This window comes from Gallinula chloropus, assembly GCF_964237585.1.
Source record: "Gallinula chloropus genome assembly, chromosome: 5".
In the NCBI taxonomy this organism is placed as follows: domain Eukaryota; kingdom Metazoa; phylum Chordata; class Aves; order Gruiformes; family Rallidae; genus Gallinula; species Gallinula chloropus.
The window spans coordinates 75,439,919-75,462,346 of NC_140090.1; the positions used below are offsets into that span (position 1 = coordinate 75,439,919).

The 22,428-nt window shown below is 39.2% G+C and overlaps 1 protein-coding gene across 1 annotated transcript in view; it reads right to left on the minus strand.

The window, feature by feature from the left end:
* Positions 1–458: 458 nt before the first annotated feature.
* CACUL1 (CDK2 associated cullin domain 1) overlaps positions 459–22,428 on the minus strand; it is a gene marked incomplete at its 5' end in the record, with an annotated part of 45,915 nt that continues 23,945 nt past the window's right edge. Inside the window, 5 exons of the mRNA XM_084265155.1 lie at positions 459–2,835; positions 4,194–4,237; positions 7,614–7,752; positions 9,215–9,304; positions 18,992–19,094. Of these exons, the coding sequence (XP_084121281.1) occupies positions 2,795–2,835; positions 4,194–4,237; positions 7,614–7,752; positions 9,215–9,304; positions 18,992–19,094 (417 nt within the window). The 3' untranslated portion in view covers positions 459–2,794. The remainder of the gene's footprint in view (positions 2,836–4,193; positions 4,238–7,613; positions 7,753–9,214; positions 9,305–18,991; positions 19,095–22,428) is intronic.

Here is a 22,428-nt window from a genome sequence, read left to right on the forward strand (position 1 = left end):
TACCCTAAGTAAAATGCAAGTTTACAGAGAAACAGAATAATTTAGTATAGTAGGCTGTATTCTGTTACATGCTCAGTCACAACGATCACATCTTTGACAGATAAACAATATTTCAGCATTATGTTAATAATGCCAAATCATACAGGGATTCTAATGCCAGATTTACAACATAACACAGTGCTTAATGAACAGATTTCTTGGGTATAGAGGCCAAGTGAGAATGCTACACAGGACTGAGAAGCATCCAAGCACTGCTCAGTGCATACGAAGGGAACCTGCAGACAGGAATGCTTGTACCTTTGGGGTGCAGTTATTGATCTAGAAAGTTTGTGTGCCAAACAAAATGCAAGGTAAAATGAATGCTGAAGTCTCACTTCAGAGCTGAAGCAAGGACTAATTGTTACTTAAAAACTTCAACCAGTAAAACCACCAAAAAAAAACTGTGATCACTTGACAGACATGACAGAGCTTGATTACTTTTATTATGTGAACTAGAACAGTAATGAAGTTGTAAACAAATTTTAACCAAATTAGGTTAATGTATCTATTCTTAATGCAAGAATATCATCATTTCAGCAAACAGTGGTTTTTAAAGCTAAAGACACTATTGGAGGTTTTTATATTTGTTTTCAAAACCCAAACTGGTAAAAATCTGGAAGCCACAAACCATTTTTGTTCCCTATTAGCCTTCATTAACTTCTCCACTGCCTTCTTCAAAAAAATTTTCAACCCCCCTGTTTTTTGCCTAATACTCCTTCAACTTCAGTAGCTGGTAGCAAATTAAAGCAAACACTATCAACACTTAAAAATCCCTACCCAGAGTGGTTTGGTTTTCCACTCTCAGGGATGAGATTAGACTGTTGACATTGCTCTGCACAGAAAACAAGATACTAAAGCATTCACTTTTGATTTTTAAAGAAAAAAAACCCCACACTTTTTCAAAGTAAAATAGGCTTTGTAAATAGGCAATGAAATATATAGGTAAATCAGATTTGAATCTGTCAATCACAGCAGTACTCTCATTCATCCTTCCCCTCTCTGCCCCCAAGCTAACAGCATTGGCAAAGTGGCTGATGTGAAACTGGTATTAAGTAGTTCTAACATGAAGTCTGGCCACAAAAGAAAAAGAAACTTTGTCCCTGCCACATCTATTTTATATCTTTTTCCTGCTTTTTGTAATGAATTCATGAAAGCACAAAGGGGGCTGTGTTGTTTATTGTATTTTGGGGTTGGTGGGGGTTTTTTAAACAGAAATGTAAGAGTTGTGTGAGACAAACCCAACCAAACTTATGTTTTGCTTCAGAAAGATTTTATATTACCAACTCATTTCTCTTCTCATAACTAAAAGTGAGAAAAAATAAATCCACAGCAATAAAAAAACCAAAAGCCAACCTGTAGTCAAACTGCTTTTTCAAGTATGTTTCTTCCCTCACAAGAGAGCTGCATCAGCCATACTCCTGATTCAAACTCATGACACAACCATTAGGATTCAGACCCTTAGGTCCCCATCTCCTGGAGCTGGGCTCAGCTGGATCTCCCCCTGACTTTACACAAGGCTGGAAGCAAGAGGCTGATGGGTACACGTTTGCATTACATCATTCCTCAACCCCCTGATTCTGACTACATCCACTATCACACATCCCATCACATCCCTGAAAGAGGAAAACCAGCTCAGGAGCCACAAAATGATTCAGGATGGGTACCATTGTTGGCTGATCAGTCAGGTGCAAAGCTGGGTTGTGCTGAGGGAGACCCACTTTCCAGACCTATCAGACTGGAGAATTTTGCCCACGATGTTTCTACACAGCACAGCATAAAACACTTTATTTCATTCAATCTGGAATTCACACCTCAATCTATTGCAATTATGGAAGCCAGTGAAAAGTCAATGAGAGGGATTCTACAAGAGTTGGTCCCAGCAATAAACTCTAACACGTAGGAAAAATAAAAGGGGGAAAAACTTCCCAGTGACAGCGACAGGTTCAACTTTTCTTCCTTCCTCCTTAAATTCACCTCCTGTTAATGCAAGAGAAAAGTGCAACTTTGCAGCATGTTTGTTCACATCAAGTTTCTCCTCGAGAACACATTTTGCAGTAACAAAATATGGTCTATAAAGTCGCAAAGTGCACAAGCTGAAGGCACAGAGTACAAACACATAGGAAAGCAGATTTCAAATTACCTAGTAAAACAAAACAAAACAAAACAAGAAGATATTAGAAAAAGATAAAAGAAAAATCTGGAATTTAAAACTCCCTGACAGAAGAGACACTTATATGGGACCAACTCTTAAAAGGTGACAGGGTTTTTGTTTTTTAAACTAATGAACAAATACTGCAAAATAACGAAACTTTATTCTTATTAAGTAAAAGCTCCAGAAAATACCTTGAAGTTTAAAAACTAATACACTGACGTGTTAACTAGTTTTAAGAATGTCCTTAATATTAAGAAAAGAGTGCAAAAAAGATTCTTCCATTCTAACGCTTTTGGAAGCTGCTGATTTCGGCTGCCCTTATCCACTTTGAAAAGCTTGTTTGTCAAGGTGCTTTCCTCACAAAGATCTCAGAACATGAAGTTGTTGAGAGGCTAGACCGAGGAATCATGTCTTTCAAAGTCATCCCAATTGTAGCAGCAACTGACATTTTATTATATAAAGAAGAAAGTCCAAAACTCTTCTCTGAGGCATAGTTCGTGTCAGAGCTTGAGTATCAGCAGTTGCCAAAGGAGGCTCCGGATACCCCCTGTGCTCCTCCAGTGTCTGTTCTGGCTAGGAATAGAAGCTGATCCAGTATATTCACTATCTGTACCCCCTGGAGCTTGCACAAGCTGATGAGCCATCTGAAATGATATAAAGAAGTTAAATAAATGATTTCATACTAAGCTTCCACCCGATGTCCTTTGCCTTCCTTTTCCCAACAACCCCAATCCCGGAACTGCTGGCAAAACAACAGTGTAAACTGAAGCTGATCTACCATGTAAACATTCATTTGTTCATTTCAGGTTGTAATAAAAGTTCTTCATAAAACTGTGTAACTTTTTACAGCAGGAAATAAGGAAAATATGCTCAGCTGAAAGCACATGGGGTAACTTGGTGGAAAGAATACAATAAAATGAAGAGTACCAGTACAGGTACTATTCTCCAGCCATCTAATCACTGTGGTGGTTTAACCCCAGGCAGCAGCTAAGCACCAAATAGTCACTGGTTCACTCACTCCCCTCAGCAGGATGGGTGGGGAGAGAACTGGGAAGGTAAAACTGAGAAAACTCACTCACTGGTGGGGTGATGAGGAGCATAGAAGGCCTTGACTATGTGTAAGCACTACCCAGCAATAACTAAAACACCCCTGGATTATCAACACTGTTTCCAGCACAAATACAAGACATGGACCCACACCACAAAGAAAATTAATTCTACCTCACCCAAAACAGGCACAATGACAATCAGGTACTTGTACTTAAATCCTCACCTAGAATGTATGAGACTAGATTCTCTCATGGGCAGATGTTTACTCAGCATAGAAGATGGGAGCTTTGCTAACAGCACTCGAATTAGGGCTGTCTGGAGTAGAGCAACCAGACAAGAATGGCAATATCATTCATTGCTGTCCTTATTCACCCCACTCCATAATCAATACTGGGGAAAATTAAGGGTGTACAGTTAAACAAGTTGCAAATGAAAGAGACCTGCCCTGCTGAATGTGTGGCCAAATACTGCCTTTAGTATCTCAACACATGTGGAACCAGGGTTGTATTAGATACATTACTGAGGGTTCCAAGTAGAAAAGAACAGCCTCTCCAAACCCTCTGTCTGTTCAATAGAAACACAAATCACAAGGGGGTGACTGATATCAGAAGTGGACTGGCTTATCATGTCATTGCCCATTATGTGTACCCTCACCAGGCAGAGACTTGGGACAACTGCATTCTTTTCCCCCAAGACCACAGCTGTGTACTTAAATGAAGCAGTAGCATCCTGGCCTTGGGAAACAGGGTATCTTGTAGTTGGCTGTGGAGCTCTAAAGCCTGGATAACTAATAAAACCAAGAAGCATGTATTACTTGAAATGGTAATGGTTGCAGATAAATACACATGGAGATGCACCCTCTGATCCCTCACTGCCTGTGAGAGCCCAGAAGTCCTCCACCACCTGTATTCCCAACCCATCAAGAACTAGACAGGGTTACACGAATACTTACTGTAAGTTAACTCTTCTCCAGCTCTTTTGCGTGACTGGTCACCTCTAGGAAAGAAAGGGAAGAGAGGTATTTTCATTAAAATCAATAGTGACACACCTCTGCACAATCATCAACTCTTAGACTAAGACTTCAGAAACAAACAGCAAGTATAGTACCAGTAACACATGACTGTGGGATTCTCAATTTACTAAAAGAAGAATACAAGCTTATCTCAGATTTCATTAGCTCAACCTTTTTTTTAAAGGCAGTAGGTTTGATTTTATAGGATGAGATTTTACAAAAATTAAGATAAGGAAAAACTGCTCATACACAGTGTGGTTTTAAGTCAGGTGTAAAATTGTTTTCCTTCATTTAAACTTCTCAATCAAACCTTATAGAACTATGTAAAAAACTCTGCATCGGTCTAAAAAGGTTAAGAGGCTCCTGAAAAGCCAGTAATCAGTGTCTAAGAAGTCTGAGGTGACAGCACTCTTTCCAAGCAGAGGATTTAAATAATGAAATAAACACCAGTTGACACCATTGCTCCTGAAAACCCAAAGTCAAATTCCCATCCGTTCAGACACAATTTCCCCCCCCCCCTTTTATTCTTGCGCACACAAACTCTTAAAGCTGGAAAATTTTGCTGCTTCACATGTTCCTTGTGATGACAGATATACTACTGAAAGGAAGAGAGAGACTATTTTCATCACAGTGGTTATAATTTCAACTTTATGTGCTGGAAGTCGGTAGAAATCAGGGGGTTTTCTAATAACATGACGTATTCTTCCCCAAAACCACTTTTAAGGTGATGGACCTGCTGTGTTTGCCTTGATTAAGGTCTTTCACACAAGGAATACCACCAGGAACCTGGCTTGTGTTCCTCCTTTCCACAGCAATAGTATTTAGTAGTGTTGATAAGCTGAGTATTTCAGCTGGAACCTGACATGCCATTAATGCGGCTGGAGACAGCTCGCCGTGCTGCGTTACTCATGGTTACTGTCCTACGGACTGCAGCAGCAAAGACATCACCATTTTTTGGCACAATTAAGAGAACAGATGACATTTCCTGCTAACCCAGAAGAGAACAGACTTAGTGTACTCTGTGGTAAAAGAGAAAACCAACCCTTTATTATGCATATATGCAGACACATTTCTCCGTGTAGGAATATAGCCTCAAAGCAACAGCAATGCACAGGTATAAATAAATCTAACCTAACTTTCTGAACATAAGAAGCTGTATATTTCATCTTGAAATACATTTCAAGGCAAAACACATTTCAAATACCACTGTGAAATGCCATGTAGCAAATTATATCACCTGTACTTCAGCTTTCTTTTACCTGTGCCCTTTATATTGATGACAGTCTAACACTTTATATAACCTCCATGTTTACCAGGCTGCACTGACTCCCTGGCAGTACAACTGCCTAAAAATACATTGCAAAACACATTCATCAGAGACTAAGTGGCATCAATCAGTTACTCCACTGTAAAGTTTTATTTTTCAATTTTCATGTAACAAATTGAAAGGAAGCTACACAGAAACAGCAGTTCCACAGAAGCAGGGGTAGGGTGGACCAGTTTTCTAAACCTACACATCATACCAAAACATGGCCAGTACCCAAATCACATACTGCAGAAAGGAACTCTTACAAATGAGATTCTGCAAGCAATATATGTGTGACAGAGAAACCTGTACTTAGTTCTTCCTGTAGGACAGTCCTCAAGTCCTGATCTGGTCTTTGTCCCTGACTGTCACATAGGAGACACAGGATAGAAAGTGTTTCATGGTTTCATAGAACCACAGAATATATCTCAAGTTGATCCATAAGGATCATGGAGTGCAACTCCCTGCTCCTTACAGGAATTCCTGTGACTAAACCATATGACAGAGCATTGTCCAGACACTGGACCTTGTGGTGCCAAGATCACTCCCTGGGGAGCCTGTTCCAGTGACCAACCTCCCTATGGGTCTCCTATGGGTCTGCATTAGTTGCAGTGCTAGAGAATTACTTTTCTGCATAAAACAGGAGTTGCTAAAACATATTTTGAGGATCCCACCAAGTCTCTATCAACAGAGCACCATGGAGACATCTAGCCTTTGCAATGTTCAGTATCCTTCCTACTACCCTTCCTACACTTTGATACAGCATTCCCCTTGCAGTAACAGCCAAAGAGTTTTCCCAGCCAAGCTGACAACCCTGTCTTATTTTCAGGTACTTAGGGGAAAAATGGTTTTAAAATCGATTGTGGATATAGACTATTATTCAAACTTCATTTTTAACTCTGTGAAGTGTGAAACTGGTGAAATGCAGTTTAAAGCAGAACGATTACAAGCCATCTACAGAACTAGCAACATCAAAAAATCAGACAAAACTGAAATGCTCCTTTGTTTCATTCTGTCCATTATATTCTTTTGTCAGCATCAGACGCCTACTCAGTTTCAAACTATCTGAGACTTTTACTTCTGAGGCCAAATGTGCTTCTTGTCTCAGCCCAAGCTCTTATGGTTTTGTTTTTCATGTCTTAACTCAAGCATATTTTTCAAAAAATTCTTTTCCTCAAGAAAAAGCATTACAAGGAGTGAGTCTGCAATGCCATTTGCATTTGGGTCAGTAGTAGAGTTCTGAAGCTTAGTAATCCACCAAGCTTTGAAGAAAGAGATTACCTTTGAGAAAAGCTATGTGACAGTACAAAATCCAGGAGCACATCTAACACCAAACACACATCTAGTGGGTGTTTAGAGTTCAGGACCAGATTTCTCAGGTAACAAGGAAGATTAAGATGTATTCTCTTCATGCAGAAACAAACCCCTGGGGAATAGAGCATGACAGCTTCCCCAGCCCAGACTGGGTTTCTCATACTACAGCAAAAGCTGTGTGCTTAAAGCACTGTGCTTCTGTCAAGGCAGTTAAATAGAAGAGCACAGAGCATCAGGCACAACTCAAAGTGAAGAATATCAGTTATGAACATTTTCTGCTGTTCTCCCCCATCCTTTCGCTACCCTGAAGACAAAAGCCTGTTTAAAATAAACACCTCAGCTGTATAAATAGCTCTGAAAGTGGAATAAGTCATCGACTGACATTTTCAGAAGCATCAAGGAATAAACATCAGATTAGAGAAAATAAATTGGCCAAAGTTAGAGGCTGCACAGGAACAGGATCGTGTGTGAGAAGCACAATCAAAACACAGGGAGGTCTGAATGGTGAGCAGTGTGTTTCATGAAAATATTGCAAGACTTTCAAGATCATCTACTCTTTGGTACCATCTGCAGGGTTAGTAGGGCACAAAACCATGGAAAACACGACCTTATTTCAGATACTGAATTGCAAAGGTTCTTTATTAACTCTTAAATTATTTCTTCAGTATTTTGAGGCATATCCATTTTAACCATTTCAGCACTGCCCAGCACAATTACAACTGAAGACTAATAATGATTACCTAGTAAATCCATTCTGCATAAGCTCTCTTTGAAGTTTCTGGTCTTGAGCAGCATACTCCTGAAGCTCAGATTCCACAGCAGGGGGTAGAATATTTGGGATGAATTTAGAAAATAAAGCTGGTGCCATCTGTACCCATTCTGTAAGAAGAGGGAAAGCAACAACAAAACACATGGTAGAGACCTTTTGTGAAAATTTTACTCTGACAAATACAACTTCACTCTATTTCAAATACATTGTAGGGTCTTGAATTAAAACAGACAAACCCCCCCAAACCATCCCCTAAAACCCAACCCCTAAAGCAGAACAAATAATCAAACTGTTGAAGTCAGATGTGTATATGTAGATAAATGGTTTTGGGTTTTTTTTGGTCATGAACCTCATAATCAAATTGAAATTCAGTCCTTACTGCATCTCACAGGGCCTGCTGAGCCTCTGAATACTCTCCAGGACAGGCACTGATGATCAGCAAATTCACCTCAATAATCACATCATTTGTAATACTTCCAAAGGCGTATTCACAAAATTTACACCTCCCTTCCCTGAGCCTTGCTTCCAGAAAGCACAGTAATACCACCATGCAGCCCTGCTTCTCCAGCCCCCATTTCAAATGAATTAATGCAATACTCTCACTGATCTTCCAAAGCTTAGATGAACACCTTCTAATGCTCATTACATAAATTTTAACCTGTATTAGTTCAGCTACAGGATAGAAATGTGATTTAATTTCACTACACTGAACATTGCCTTACAGAAGCAAGGCAGTTTATCTTAAAGCTGTTTCAAGGGTGATGATAAGAAACACAGAAGACTGAGCAAAGTAAGAAAACTGGGTTTATAGGCACTGTGTAAGAGGTTCTGAGAAAATAAATACTCCTCAAGTCTGAAGCCAGACTTCCCAGAGGTTACAGAAGCTATCTTAAGCCTCCTCTTTACTTGGAAAAAGGGGATGCTTTTAAATATATTCACTAAGGCACATCACAAGCTTTTAACCCAATTCCCACATACAGTCACACTTGGTTGATGTCAAGCTTCAACAGCCTTTACTTTCATCAGCAAACTCACTAAATAATCATTACTAGTCTACAGGTGGCTTAAAAAACAGTGCTGTAACCTTTTCCTTTCAATAGAGCTGTTGCAGAAGATTCCATGATACACCCATGACTTAAATGAAGCTCTTCCATGAAATAATACCAGCCAAATAAAGGGTTTATGGAACAAACAGTCATTCATCTCATGGCAAAGGTCTGTTACATCGAAGTGCGACTCACAACGTAACTTTCAGCACTATAATACCTCTAAAACTTCTGCCATGACTGACTCATTAAACAGCCTTCTTAATTTCTACAGAGCAAAGAAGGTCTTCCATTTGTCTCCAGAGTAGAGGGTTGGGTCGTCTTTTTAAACAAATGGTACTTTGTGCAGGTGATGGAGATGGGCAACAAGAGCCAGGGCATTGGCATAATAGAACTAAGCATTATGATGCACAGAACAAGAACACAACATACCTTTATTTGTTAAAGGGGCATTAGACAGATAGTATTTAGGAAAAACATAACACAACCATGTTACAAGAGACTCCTACAAACATTCTTGTTTTACCTGGTCGTAGTGTATACAGGCCTTTCACAATATTTGCCATGGTTGAAGGAGTTATTTGAAACGGTGTTGACTGAGCTTCCAAAAGTAAAGCTGAAAGAAAATTAAGAGGGTCAGTATTTTTTCTAATCAAGAAATAGAGGCTCTTACACCCAGAATTTTGTATCAAAGAAATACAGTAGCTGTGGGGTTTTTTGTTATCTGATAGACTCTGGAAGCAGCCAGGTATCTGATTGACAACTTAATTTTCAACAGTAATAAAACATCTCCTTTAAATAGAAAGATTCTGTTCAAGTTATGTATGATGGAAATGTGAAGTAACTTATTTTTCATCTGTGTTCAAACAGGCAGCAGGAACTGTAAAGAAAAACCAAGGAAGTGATGGGTCTGAGTATTCAGATGCAGAATTGAAGTAAACAATTTATTTTTAGAAGCACTCTCATCCTGAGTGCACCTGGAGATGCACAAATCCATGCTTTACAGTATTTAGCATCTTGTACATAAAACTAAGGATGAACTGAAAGTCCAGCTGGAGTACAAGTAGCATGAAAAAAGTGAAAAGCAACTAAGAAAAGTTGTTCTTTTAAACACAAATGAACGTTTTTAGTTCATTCTTCGCATCTTCTGTAGTAAAAATGGCAATAATTGTGTATCTTCTTGCAGAAAAAAATGGCAATAGTGGATTTACTGCTTATATTGCAACAGCCAGGCCTTTAGCCTGCCTTGTATGTCTGTACATCTGTCTGATTACAGAAACAAACCAACAACAAAAGAAAAAACATCAATACATTTTAAATCATCCTTAAACCTGCCACCTTTCAGTTTTTATGCCTCCACAAAGGAGCTCAGCAGTATCTACAAATTTTTATCCCTACTATGTAGAGGAGAAATGACTTAAAATTCTACCTAAAGGGTGTATCTCTTGTGCTTACATTGTAGAGCCTCTGGTTTTTAAACTTCAAAGCCTCACCAGTTTTGCCTTCAGCATCTGTCACTATAGTACTTACCATTAAAAAAAAAAAAAGTCTTCAGTAGCCTGTTTTTCTCTTTGTGAAACTGTTTAAGTGACTGATGTAATAGGGAGATTAAAAAGAAAGTATTTTTTTCTAAACTCCAAGTAATCAAAGTGGTTATATTTAACTGTTATAGATGAATTTATTTCACAAAGATTCATCTTAAAAGTGCTTGCTCCTTTCAGCTGAAGCAATGAGGGGGTAAGAGCCTGTGATTTGTTTTGTAATGACATATTTACAGCCTCTTTCCTAAAGATTTTTTTCAAGCAGCCTCTTGGCAGCCAGGAAAGTTTCAAATCATAACATTGAAAGGAGGATAATGCTTTCTATGGAAGATACGTAGACAGTAATGAACAATCTACACAATGTCTGTGTATATACATACATATAGACTTAACTAGACTGTAGCTACTTCAGCATAAACTTCATCAACGGGTTTGTAAAGTGTCCAGAGAATTATAATTCTGTTCTTCTTATGTAGACACCCGAGTAGCATTCCAAATATTCACCCATGAAGCTATTTTAATTGTGATCCATTGAGATAAACAGATATATTAGCAATATAAAGCAAGTATAATGAGCAGCCATTTGTGTCTTTTCTAGATTACTAACTACATCACCTTGCATTAGAAAGGGATTTCATGAATTAAATCAGTGGAAGATTCCACCTGGAGATCAATCCCACAGAAATATCTTCTTCATCATTTTATTGCAGCTTCAGAAATTAACATTTCTTATCTTTGTTTCTGCAACTGCTTAAACCACATGCTACAATGCAAATTTAAATTGTTTACTCCTGATTTACAGCCAGTAAATACAAACATGATGGTATTATATTCAACAACAACAATATAACTTGAATAATGGCATATATTTCCTGTCTCTCCATAAAGAAAACCAAACAAATGTACTATTCATTAACAATAAATACAGTATAAACTAATGCAGCCTACACCTTTCCAAAAGCCAGGCATCAATATAGGAAGGATGAATAGCACTGCTGTAGGATATATATATTCAGAATGATTTTCATAAGAAAGAACAAGATTCCTCTCTTTGGATAGATCCAAACTATATCAATGTATGATTACTGGCAAGGATGTAAGGATATAAAGAGATGTAAAAAGTCCTTTGCACACAAACTCATCTTTAGTTTTGTAATGAAACTACCCAAACTCTCAATCCTAAATTACTTCCTCAGATAGGGTTGCTTAGACTCAGGGAACAGAAAAAAGCTGTGCCAGGCACATCTCTAGAGATTGGAGATCTTATGTAAGATCCCCAGTATTAAGGCTTTGGCTCTTGCTTTATTCGAGTAATTAATGAGCCTCTACAACACAGAAGCTGCAGAGATTCCTTCCACCTACTCCCAGAAGCTCCACCTGTGGCATTTACAAAGCCAGAGTAGGGTGAGGCCGAATAATGACAGCGGTAATGGCACTACGATACGATCTGACCACCTCCACAGTGGTTATGAACTAACACTGCAGTCTACAGACCAAGTAACCAATATGCAAAGCAGCTAATTAAACTGCAAACAGCCTCGAAAATCACTCATGGCAGATTCAAAGAGGAGAAGTGTGGGTTCCCATGATGAAATGCTTTAATGGCAGAAAGACCCAAGATGCTTTGAAACAGCGTCGAACCCAGGTAAAACACAACACCCAGAATGGCCCCAGGGGGGTTTTTTTTTGGAGGAATGGTGGATGCACTACACTGGAGTGAGGTATGAGCCTGCAGTGCTTCAGGTACTCTGCAGTAACAGGGTTACTCTGCTATTGTCCCTCCAATAGGGTTTAGACTACTTCCTAATTACAGCAGAGTACATGGGACAAGGTCCAGGACCTCCGTAATCCTGGAATAGGAGATGATACCTTAACAGGTTCAAACTCACTTGTTTGTAACTCGAGAGTCACTTAGAAAACATGAAGAGCTAGTCTAAAAATCTATCTTACAATATTCCTTTCAAAAACAATTCATTTTGCTTAGTAAAGTTGTAATTTTTCTTGCAGAACAGTGAAATTTGTGCACGTTAGAGAACAAGACATTTTTCCTCCCTTTGCAGTAATTTAAGAGAACTTCAAAGTAAAACACTTCAACAATTCACACCTAAGCATGGCTTAGGCAGATGTATTCAAAGTTAATTATTCAACAATGCACTTAAAAAGGGTATTCCCATTAAAAGCAACTCACAGGGCTTCCACAATTAAAGCGTTAGTCAGCAGTTGCTCTCCAGTCTTCAACAGCAGGATAACTGATTGCTTACCAAAGCTATAATCCAGGACCTCAATCCAACTGTGCTCTTCAGTACTTAATTCCAATAGATAGGTAGTATTTCCTTTACTTTGCTGAACAGCTGTGATGCTTCCACAGAACTTGAGCCTTTACACAACTGTGAGAAATACCTTTAGCATCATAAATTACCTCCCTTTGCCTCAACTAAATTGTATCAGGTCCATCAGACCGCACGTTCCCTTCCACTTCACTGTGATAGCATCCGTTTCTCCTACAAATGGTTCCCATATCCCAACCTTTCCCCCTAAATCCAGTCTGTGCCATCACTTGATTGACCCCCCCAATCCTAAGTGGAATTCAGCAGTAAAGGAACAGTGGTGTTCCCAGGACATGGCTGTAGGTTTTCAGTAGTGGTTTGGGTTGAGGTTATTTTTTTTCTGCATTTTCATTTTCTTTTAAACAGAAATTAAAAAAAAAAAATTCTTAGCAAGTTAAAGTCTTCAAAAGTTTGTTATGAATTAAAATATAGGTTAGGAAAAAACCCACATAAAAAGTTGTATTTATTACTAAGTGTTTGCCACTGGGCATTTAATGAAGCCACAGATTACTTCTGAAATATTCATTACATAGCCCAAAAGCTTTATTAAGTATCTAATAAAAATGATAGAAAATAAAAATTCCAAGTTTTAATCACACAGAAAATATTCTGTGATGTAACACGAATGAAGATGAAAAACAAAGCTATAAATATAGATACACAGACTTTTGGACTTCTGCAACTAGAGAATAAGGTACGTTCATGCTTACAGTTTTATGAAGGCTTACTGAAATGGGAACTTAAAGCTAGACTGCACAGAGGGTGTAAGAACAATTAATGGCCACAACACCTACCCTATACAGCCCTTGAGAGTATAGGGTACATGCTGGGGTCTAAGAACAGACCAGCATTAACAAGCCAATTCAGTGCTCTGAAGGAGGAACGGCCAATTATCCTGCAACAGCAGCATCCCAGCACACTCCACATGCTGGAAAAAGAAGTGGAACTTACTGCAGTTGATTTTCACTGGCAATTATCTGTATCTAACAATTTGTGGAGTGAAGACAGGAAGGAAGGAAGGAAGGAAATCAGTGTTTTAAGGTTAGAACGGGGATTTGAAGTGGAGGTAATGGGATTAAACTATTTGCCTGTGTAGAAAAAAGCAGAAATTAAACTCTGAACAGATTCACAACCCTGTAGGTACATATAAATCTTTAAAAATTACTTTTAACTAAGCAATTGATAACAAATGTATCCATTCTCTACATCTCAAAAAGGACCCTTTTTGCTATAGAACCCCCAAACATTTCCAAAGCTGGTACTGTAATAGGTTTAGAGCCAGGAAAAAGTAAATTGGCTTTTTGTTGTAGAGCAGCCAACAGAAATTGCCCCATTTTAGTCTGGTACAAATACACTGGAATAGATCAGTATTTTCTCCTAGGGTTCTGATACCTTGCTTCACTTTGAAAGACCCCTGTAAGTAATCTTCTCATTTCATTTCTCATTTCATAGCCTATACCTACTGTATAGACACTAAAGACAAAGAGCAAGTTTCTCCATGGGCATGTAATTCTGCCTTTCCTTCCCCCCACAAAAAACAACCTTTTTTTCTTTGTATCATTAAGCTTAAAAAGCAAGAAACATCTCTTTATAAAGATGGCAGAGTTAAGGTTGTGCAGATTTTCTTCTCATACTTTTTTCCTTAAAGCATGCAAAGCAGTGTCCAGGGGCTGTCAGTCCAATATATTAGAGAAGGAAAGAGCTTCAGCAATTGAAGGGGACATATTTTTAACAATACTTTGCTTCTGCCATCACAGTGGTCCCTCTGTCTCTCAAAGAAAAAAGAACAGTGATTTCAAATGCTTAAGGGCAGATTCTATATTAATGCTTTAGTTCAAATTAGAGATGTGCTTTTGAAGCAAATGCACTGATCATCCCCACTTACTGCTCCTTGGTTCATATGACAGAGCTGCCTTGGAGCACAGACTTAATTCCTTTTGGGCAAGATTAAACCAGATGTGCTCAAGCTCCTAACTGGCATCCTGTTCACAGGGCCAGACATTAGCAAGCATGAAATCAAACTCTCCAAGAGTCACATAAAAGCTAACACCAAGTCCTCAACTCCTAACACATGGGTGTTTCATACTCCGTAGTTCTTCTCCCTTCACACTACTCCACTTATTAATGTGGAAATAACTTAAACTACTGCAAGGAAACCTTCAGCTCCTTCTACAGGGCATATACCTTTCAAGACACAAACCCATTCCTATAATGATGCTCCATGTGTTTCTGCCAAGACAGGACACTGGGCCACACTGACTTTTGATCCAACTCAATACAGTCATTTAACAAGTTCATTTATGAAACCAACTGCTATCCCCTTATGAAGCACAAGCATTAGATTTGACATGGAAGTGAGAAGCACAAAGAACAGTAAGTTCTTGGAAGGCAAATCTAGAAGGGCAGCATACAAAAAAAAAGAGTGGGGGCAATGTTTTCTGTAAGAAGTATGAAAAACAAGTGTTTCCCCATTTTTCACTGGATTTTCTCTGCAGTGTGGGTCCAGGGAATGACAGCTTGCTTCTCATATGCAGATCATTTGAGGTGCACCAACACAAACACCACTGCCAGCAAAGAATGACAATTCTTGTCCTCAGATTCCCTTCTAAAACTGCTCTCACCTTTATGACCAGTTTAAGTTATCGTTACTTTTCTTCTTAATATGGAGATGTGAAGAACCTCATCAACCCCCTCAGAGCAGGACTCCAGCCTAGCACTCATCTTCCCCTGTTTAGTTCCTAGCAAGAGAACAGGGGTAACTGCAAACTCTCACAATTGGAAACCAAGTGATCAATCCACCAGGCAGAAACAACAGTATGCTGTTAAAAAGCTCTCCTATTTTGTTAGATTTCAAAGCAAGCTTGTTTTGGGCACTAAGCTATCAAAAAAAGAGAGAATGGCAGTTGCTTGCAATACTCAGCCATTGAATTTTACCCACTGGAAGTAGTAATAGTAGACTTTCAGGAATCTTTACTGATTTTTTTTACCAATGAAGACAGTTAATATTTGCAGTAATTGCCATCTCTTGGACACAAGAACAAAGAGGCAGGATGTTCCCAGGACACAGATTACAGTCCTGGAACCCCAGGTCTAACCTACCACAAGAGACAGTGGCTGTCTAAGGAGAAAAAAACCCTGTATTTCTGAATTTTACCACTTAGGGGTCATCTCACACAGGACTCTAGCAGGAACAGAGACAACATTCTCCACCATCCCTTCCCTAGTAATAAAGGAATATTATCTGCATGTTCCCCCCCATTTCTGAAGCTCCTTGTAAATAAGATGCTGCATCTTTCCTTGTTACATTCAGTTAAGTAGTTCTGCACACAGCAATTCCTCCCAAGCCCTATCTGCAAAAGCCAGCTTTGGCTTTGTAAGGAAAATAATCAGGTTATATCCACTTAGTTCAAATGCACCCACTTTAATTTGAAGAGCATTGCCTGGATAAATACCTGTGAGTGTAAAAGTGTTTCATAAACACAACTGTGTCCATGAATCTGTGTATTATGTAATTTTTTATGTGTTTACTTTAACTGCTCAGAAGTGTTCTATGTATAAAACAGAAGCATTATGATTTGTTTCTTTCTTTTTTTTTTAATAAAACAGCAACCATTTCCTCTATTAAAAAAATAAAAGGTAACCCAACTGTGTTTGCACAGGTAAAAATTGTTCAAGTTCACTTACTGCTTTGGTAAATAATGAATTCACACCTTAATCACTCTATTTGCTGCAACTAAGTGCTCAGATAAGTGCTCCCACCACAGAGCCCATTATATCAGTTAGTTCATTTTGCACCTTCCTGCCTCCAGCCACACAGCACAGGGACTAGGGCCGACTCAGCCAGTGGGAGTCTGAGCCAGATCAAACACTATGAGAGAGATCTGTGCTGCACTGCTTTTCTGACTTCTCCCCCCCACCCCCATCTTTTGAAGTGGAACAGGAACTTTTTCCTAAATCAAATGAACCTGAGATGTACTTACAGCCCTTCCTGAAGAGCGCTTCCAATAGAAATGCCAGCCTCCAGGCTCTGAGAGAATGACAAGATGCTACAAACAAAGCCCCCTCCCTATGAAAAACACAGCAACAAACTGAGAGCAAAAGCAGATGTTATTCTTGCCCTCTGACTCTGGATCACAAACTGACTAAACCATTTTCTGTTTGTTTTTTAAGCTGGGGGAAGGCATGCTTCTCAATGAAGTGGCAGCTGCAGCATCTCTAAAAATCATCCCCAGGATTCCACTTCTCTGTATAGACCACAATTTCACTGCCTTTAGATTTCCTAAGCATACCTACTCAAAACCTTACTTTTTTCCCCCCCTTAACACAAACCCACTCTTCTGTTGAACCACATCTACATCAAGCATCAGGAAGCAGTACCACACACTGGCGATGACATCAGGAAGTACTGTAACTATTGAACACTGACTTACAGCCTATTTTCATAGGGCCCTTCAACTTCCCAAACTGTAGGTAGTATTCTTGGCTATTACAGTCTGATTTTCAGCAAGCCATGAGGAACAGCTGAGAATGGCAGAAAATAGCACAACAGTAGAACGCTTTCAGCACCTCTACAGTATTAAGGTTGTGTGTTGTGTGTCTTCAATTGTTTCCCAGGAATCTGTTAACAAGTTTCATTCCATTTAGGCACACTTGAACTCAATTTAAAGATCCTATTATCCAAGATTTAACCAAGTCAGATCATATTTATACATGTCAGTATATATTATCTTACTTAAGAGTAGGATAAAAACTGAGTATCTTAGTTTTAATGAACCAACAGTAAGACTGAAATGAAGCCCAGGGAAGTTCTCATTAAGCAACAGACCCTACATACAGCACCACAGTGTCAGTGACAGGTTATGTTTATTTTTCAATGTTTTGTTGCTTTGGGTTTCATTAATTTTACTTCTGCAACTAACACATAGCTAGAGGGAAGTACTTCAGACTTCACACAAGCACAGGTCTTTTCCTTTCAATAGTTCATCTGCAATTTCTATTTGATTCTCATGTTATCATCCAGAGAACACTACACAGCAACAGGCATCTCACACTACTTATGTCTTATGACCAGTGTTACCTTTGCTTTGTCACTGAAAAAAGAATAATCACATCAATATTTTCATTGCCTGAAAAATGCATACACTTAAAATTAAATAATCAATATTAAATTTATTTAATTTTAAGGCAACATCAGCTGAGTTTTCCATGGTCCTGTTGCAGCCATCCTCTTACCAGGTTTCATGATACTGTTACACCTCTTTGGTACAAAACAAACCAGGTCCATGGGTCACTGTCATGCTGTTTCTAAGGTGCTATGATCACACAGCTAAAAGTTCTTCATAGGGGCACTTTATCAGATGGCAAGAACAAGGCATCAGAGCTGATGATCTCCCATTGTTCTAATGTACCAGGCTCCCTGGCCTGAGGGTATTCACCTTGTTCACTCTCTCCTAGGACAGCAGCTCACAGTGACCCCCCCAAAAAAACCACAGCCAAGCTCCTTTCCTCAGCCCTTAATGGAAAGAGAAGGGCATTACAGCCCAAGTATAGACAAGAGGAGAATTACACTCCACTCTAACCGCCAGTGATTGGGTCTCCATTTAGCACACAGACAGCAACTGCTTCAGATACCAGAAGAGGGGAGCACCTTGATGAAGGCAGAGCCAATGCAGCAGGGCTGTGTTACAGGGAAGGGTGCACAGTAACTACCCAGTTGCACAGAGCACCTACAATCGCAATTCTCTGAGCACTGCAGTCAACTGCTCTCCACTATGCAAACTTCTCCATTTGAATTCCAGCTCTGATTAGCTCTGCCTTTGCCAACTGCCCTCTGGAAAGCCACCCTGGCCAGGAGCAAGGTCCCCATGTTCACCAAACCACACACTGCTGGTGGCAGGCTGCAGGCAGACTGCAGCTCACCACAGGCGTTACCCACAGGTGAACTTAATGGGAAGTGTATCACTTGAAGCATATTTGATTTGCATTAACCCATTAGCTTAACAGAGAAACCACTGCCAGCACCATGCAGGTCGCTAACTAGCAGGGAATGCCCTGGTACATCATGAAAATAACCCCAGGAGTATCACAATTCTTCAACCACATCTTCTTAATGACACCTATCTATATTTTGTTGATGAAATAAAAGAGCATAAGTGACAATAAAACATCTGCTATGTCATAATCACAAACCATTCATTGGTTCTCACAGATACTCAAGAAACCCACAGCTTCATACAAAATCCTGTTTTTGAAAATAAGTTGACTTGTGCCACACTTCTTCACATGGATGCCTTAAAAATGAATTTACTTTTTAAATATTTAAGTTCACTAATCATTCATCATTTTCTCCCTATTTCCTGTGGATTTCTGCAGTATCTGAAGTCACTGTGGTTTTCTAGACTCCCAGCATAAGCAAAATTCAAGAGGTTTACTTACGCATTAGGTTGTAAATGTGCTTTTCTGCAACATGTTCCGTAAACAGCTTTATAAGGTCATCTTTTAAGTCTCTGTTAAGCTTGGTTTCTATGTAAAATTTATTCTGGAAAAATAAGACAGAAACTTAAGTTAGTTTTTTCATAATAGCAAATAAAGCAAATTTTTTTTTTTTTACCCTGAATAAAAATAGTTCAAAATTTAAAACCTGTAGAATATACAACCCATAATGTGCTTCCTGGGTGACTGCAGTTGCACTATATAGAACATTTCTGTACAACAAAAAGCCCATGTATTTAAAAATCAAGAACACGTGGTACTATTGGTAGCAAACCTACTTACATACAGGCGTGTAAATTTTTCCTTACATCTACAGATGTATCACCATATCAAACAGACTGTGGAGTTTGTAGGAAAAAAACCCACATTTTACAACTTTATAAATGCTCTAACACCAAAATAGGGTTAGATGTCATGCTTAAAACAAAAGAAAACGCTTTTATAAATATCTAAAAGAGATTAATCCATTAAAATACATTAGAATAATGTGTCATCAGTACAGCTGCCCACTGCTGTGGTTCATCAATAACCTCAGAGGACAGTGACTGGGAATTAATCAACTACAAATATAAGTGATACATACAAATCAAGACAAAACTGGGCTGCATTAAGATTTTTAGGATTCAATTATCTTGACCCACTCAGCATTAATAATAAATTCACCTCTTCACCTCCCAAAGAAAATCCTATTCATGAGTTCCTTGAGGGCGTCTGCACCTAATGTGCTACTTGGTATTAGCCCTCAGTCTCCAGCCTGCAATTAATAGCAAGATTTCTTGTATTTGACTCAGTTTCACTGTTTCAAGGTAAATCTCCTATCACTGCACCACTAACATGGAAACAGTACAAGTGAATTCATCTGGACAACTTGTGTAAGGAAATTAAGCAGATACTGGAACAGAAAATCAACTTTAAAAAATAACATACTGGAATACTTAGCTAGAGGATTTACCAGAGGAAGGGGTAGCTTGAGTCAGACAACACTTAAGCTTTCAAGGCAAGCATTCAGTGGCAGCTCTTTAGGGAGAGCTGAATCTGTCAGAACCAAGGCAATGCCAGGGCTGGACACACACCCCAGGTGGAGTTTAGGTTTGTTGCAGTGATGGACAACAATCTTAAAAGGTATTTTAAAAATCGAGTAACTTCCTACTGCCAGTTCCCCCTGAAGCTATCCTACCTGCAGAGGTTTTAATCAAGGGTGATTCCTCTGTTGTTCCCCCTCACCTGGGCCTGTTTTTGAACAGAGCTTGAAGGAAAGGCTCTGCAGATGGAATAACCTGCCTTGTAAGAAACAGACTAACTTCATTTGTAATATTTTTGGTCCAAGTTGAATTGCTACAGAAATTTACAGCAACTGAAGACACACATCTTCTAGGAAGCGTTAAGCTGTGCACCTTGCTACAGCCTTTCATCAGATCTAACCTCCTAAACCACTTCCACCCTGAGCTTCTTGACCACATACCACCACATACCCACCAGTGCAACACATAGGAGTGGCCAGAGCATCTCAGCACAGGTCTGCTGCCCTAAATCAAACCTGACAGTGTCCAGCTACTGATTCTGAGGAGCTGACAGATGAGATGCACCCAGCTAAAGAAATAACTTACTCTGCTCCATTCTCAGCCTCAAGACATTCTTCACATGAAAAGCAGCAGGCAACAACATCTGCAAACCATGATGCTTTCTTTTGTACAAGACCTTGAAAAGCCTATACCTCGAGTTTCATAAACAGGAAAGCAACCAAAAAAACCCCCTATAGCTTCAAGTATAAAAACTACAACAGTACAACACTGTACTTACACACAGAACAACTAAAATACTCTTCCTATTTTCTCACTTGGAAACACCTTTCAAAAAGATGTTACACTTGCATGAATTTAAATAGACAGAGAAAAACCATCTAAATTAAGTACTCCATTTCCAATCTGTGATGCTGAAAGGAGACAGAAGAGCTGTTGCCTTTCCCACTCTTGTTAGTGGGAAACCAGGAGCATTTTCTGTGTAAGATGCCACTACCTAGACTGTGCCAGGATTACTTGCAAAGTGTGTGGTTTGTGGTCTCACCTAAAGGTCTGACACATAAAAGGTAAACAGGTATATTAAAATATAATTTCTTCTTTAAACCACCAGATCATAAAGCAATCTGGCAAATATTAAGATATAGTTGTGTTAATGTTAAGAGGACAACAATCAATAACTGAAAGGGAAAAAACTGTACATAAAAAGCACTCCTCACCCACATAGATATATACACACAGCCACAGGTATTTGTGTACTCATACGCACACAAAATGCCCTCTAGCTGATAAGCAATGAAATGCAACACCACCCAGTAAGAATAGTAATATTACAGAGGCAATGAAAAAAAATTCATAAATATCCCAAAACCACAGGACTCAAATGTTAGGCTCATTTCATGCCACATGAGAAGGGATTTTCAGCTATATCTCTAAGTATAATTAACAACTGAGAACCTATTATAAAAAAGTATATCATCTAAATGCCTATTTTCATTTTTTTGAAGTGGAAATACAATTTTTAATCATTTATGTGTGCAGCATACTGCTTGCAGTCTGCCTCCAGAACAACCTCATTTAGATTTACAAAGCAGTTATTTTCCAAGAAGAATAATAATTAAGCTGAAAGAGGGGAGATTTAGATGAGACATTAGAAGAAATCCTTCCCTGTGAGGCTGGGGAGGCCCTGGCACAGGGTGCCCAGAGAAGCTGGGGCTGCACCTGGATCCCTGGCAGGGTTCAAGGCCAGGTTGGATGGGGCTTTGTACACACTGGGCTGGTGGAGGGTGTCGCTGCCCATGGCAGGGGGTGGGACTGGGTGGGCTTTGAGGTCCCTTCTAACCCAAGCTGTTCTAGGATTCTATGAATTAAACTGGCAGTCAGCTTAGCACAGAGTACTTTATTCTTCAGAATAATTCACAGAATCACAGAATTACAAGGCTGAAAAGACCTTGAAGATCAACGAGTCCAACCGTTCCTGTCCTTAGGGATATGGTTTAGCACAGAACAGGAACAGTTGGACCTGATGATCTTAAAGGTCTTTTCCAACCTTGTAATTCTGTGAATTAAGCATGAAGTACTCTGTGCTAAACTGACTGACAGTTTAATTTGCCTTCCGTGTGGTTACATCCAGGAACTTTTGAAGAAGCTTAAGGTTTTGAGGGATAAAAGCTCTTAGTGGCTCCATGCTTCCTTGAGAAGTCCACTAGGGCAGCATGAGACTGGAAAAAAAAGGTTTAAAAAAAAAAATCCATTGTTGTGTGAAAAAGAAAACCACCAGTCCTCTTAGCAAAAGGAGGAGAAAGAAAACTCCCTCAATTGCAAAGTCAGCGCTCTCAACCATCACTCAGGATAACCACATAC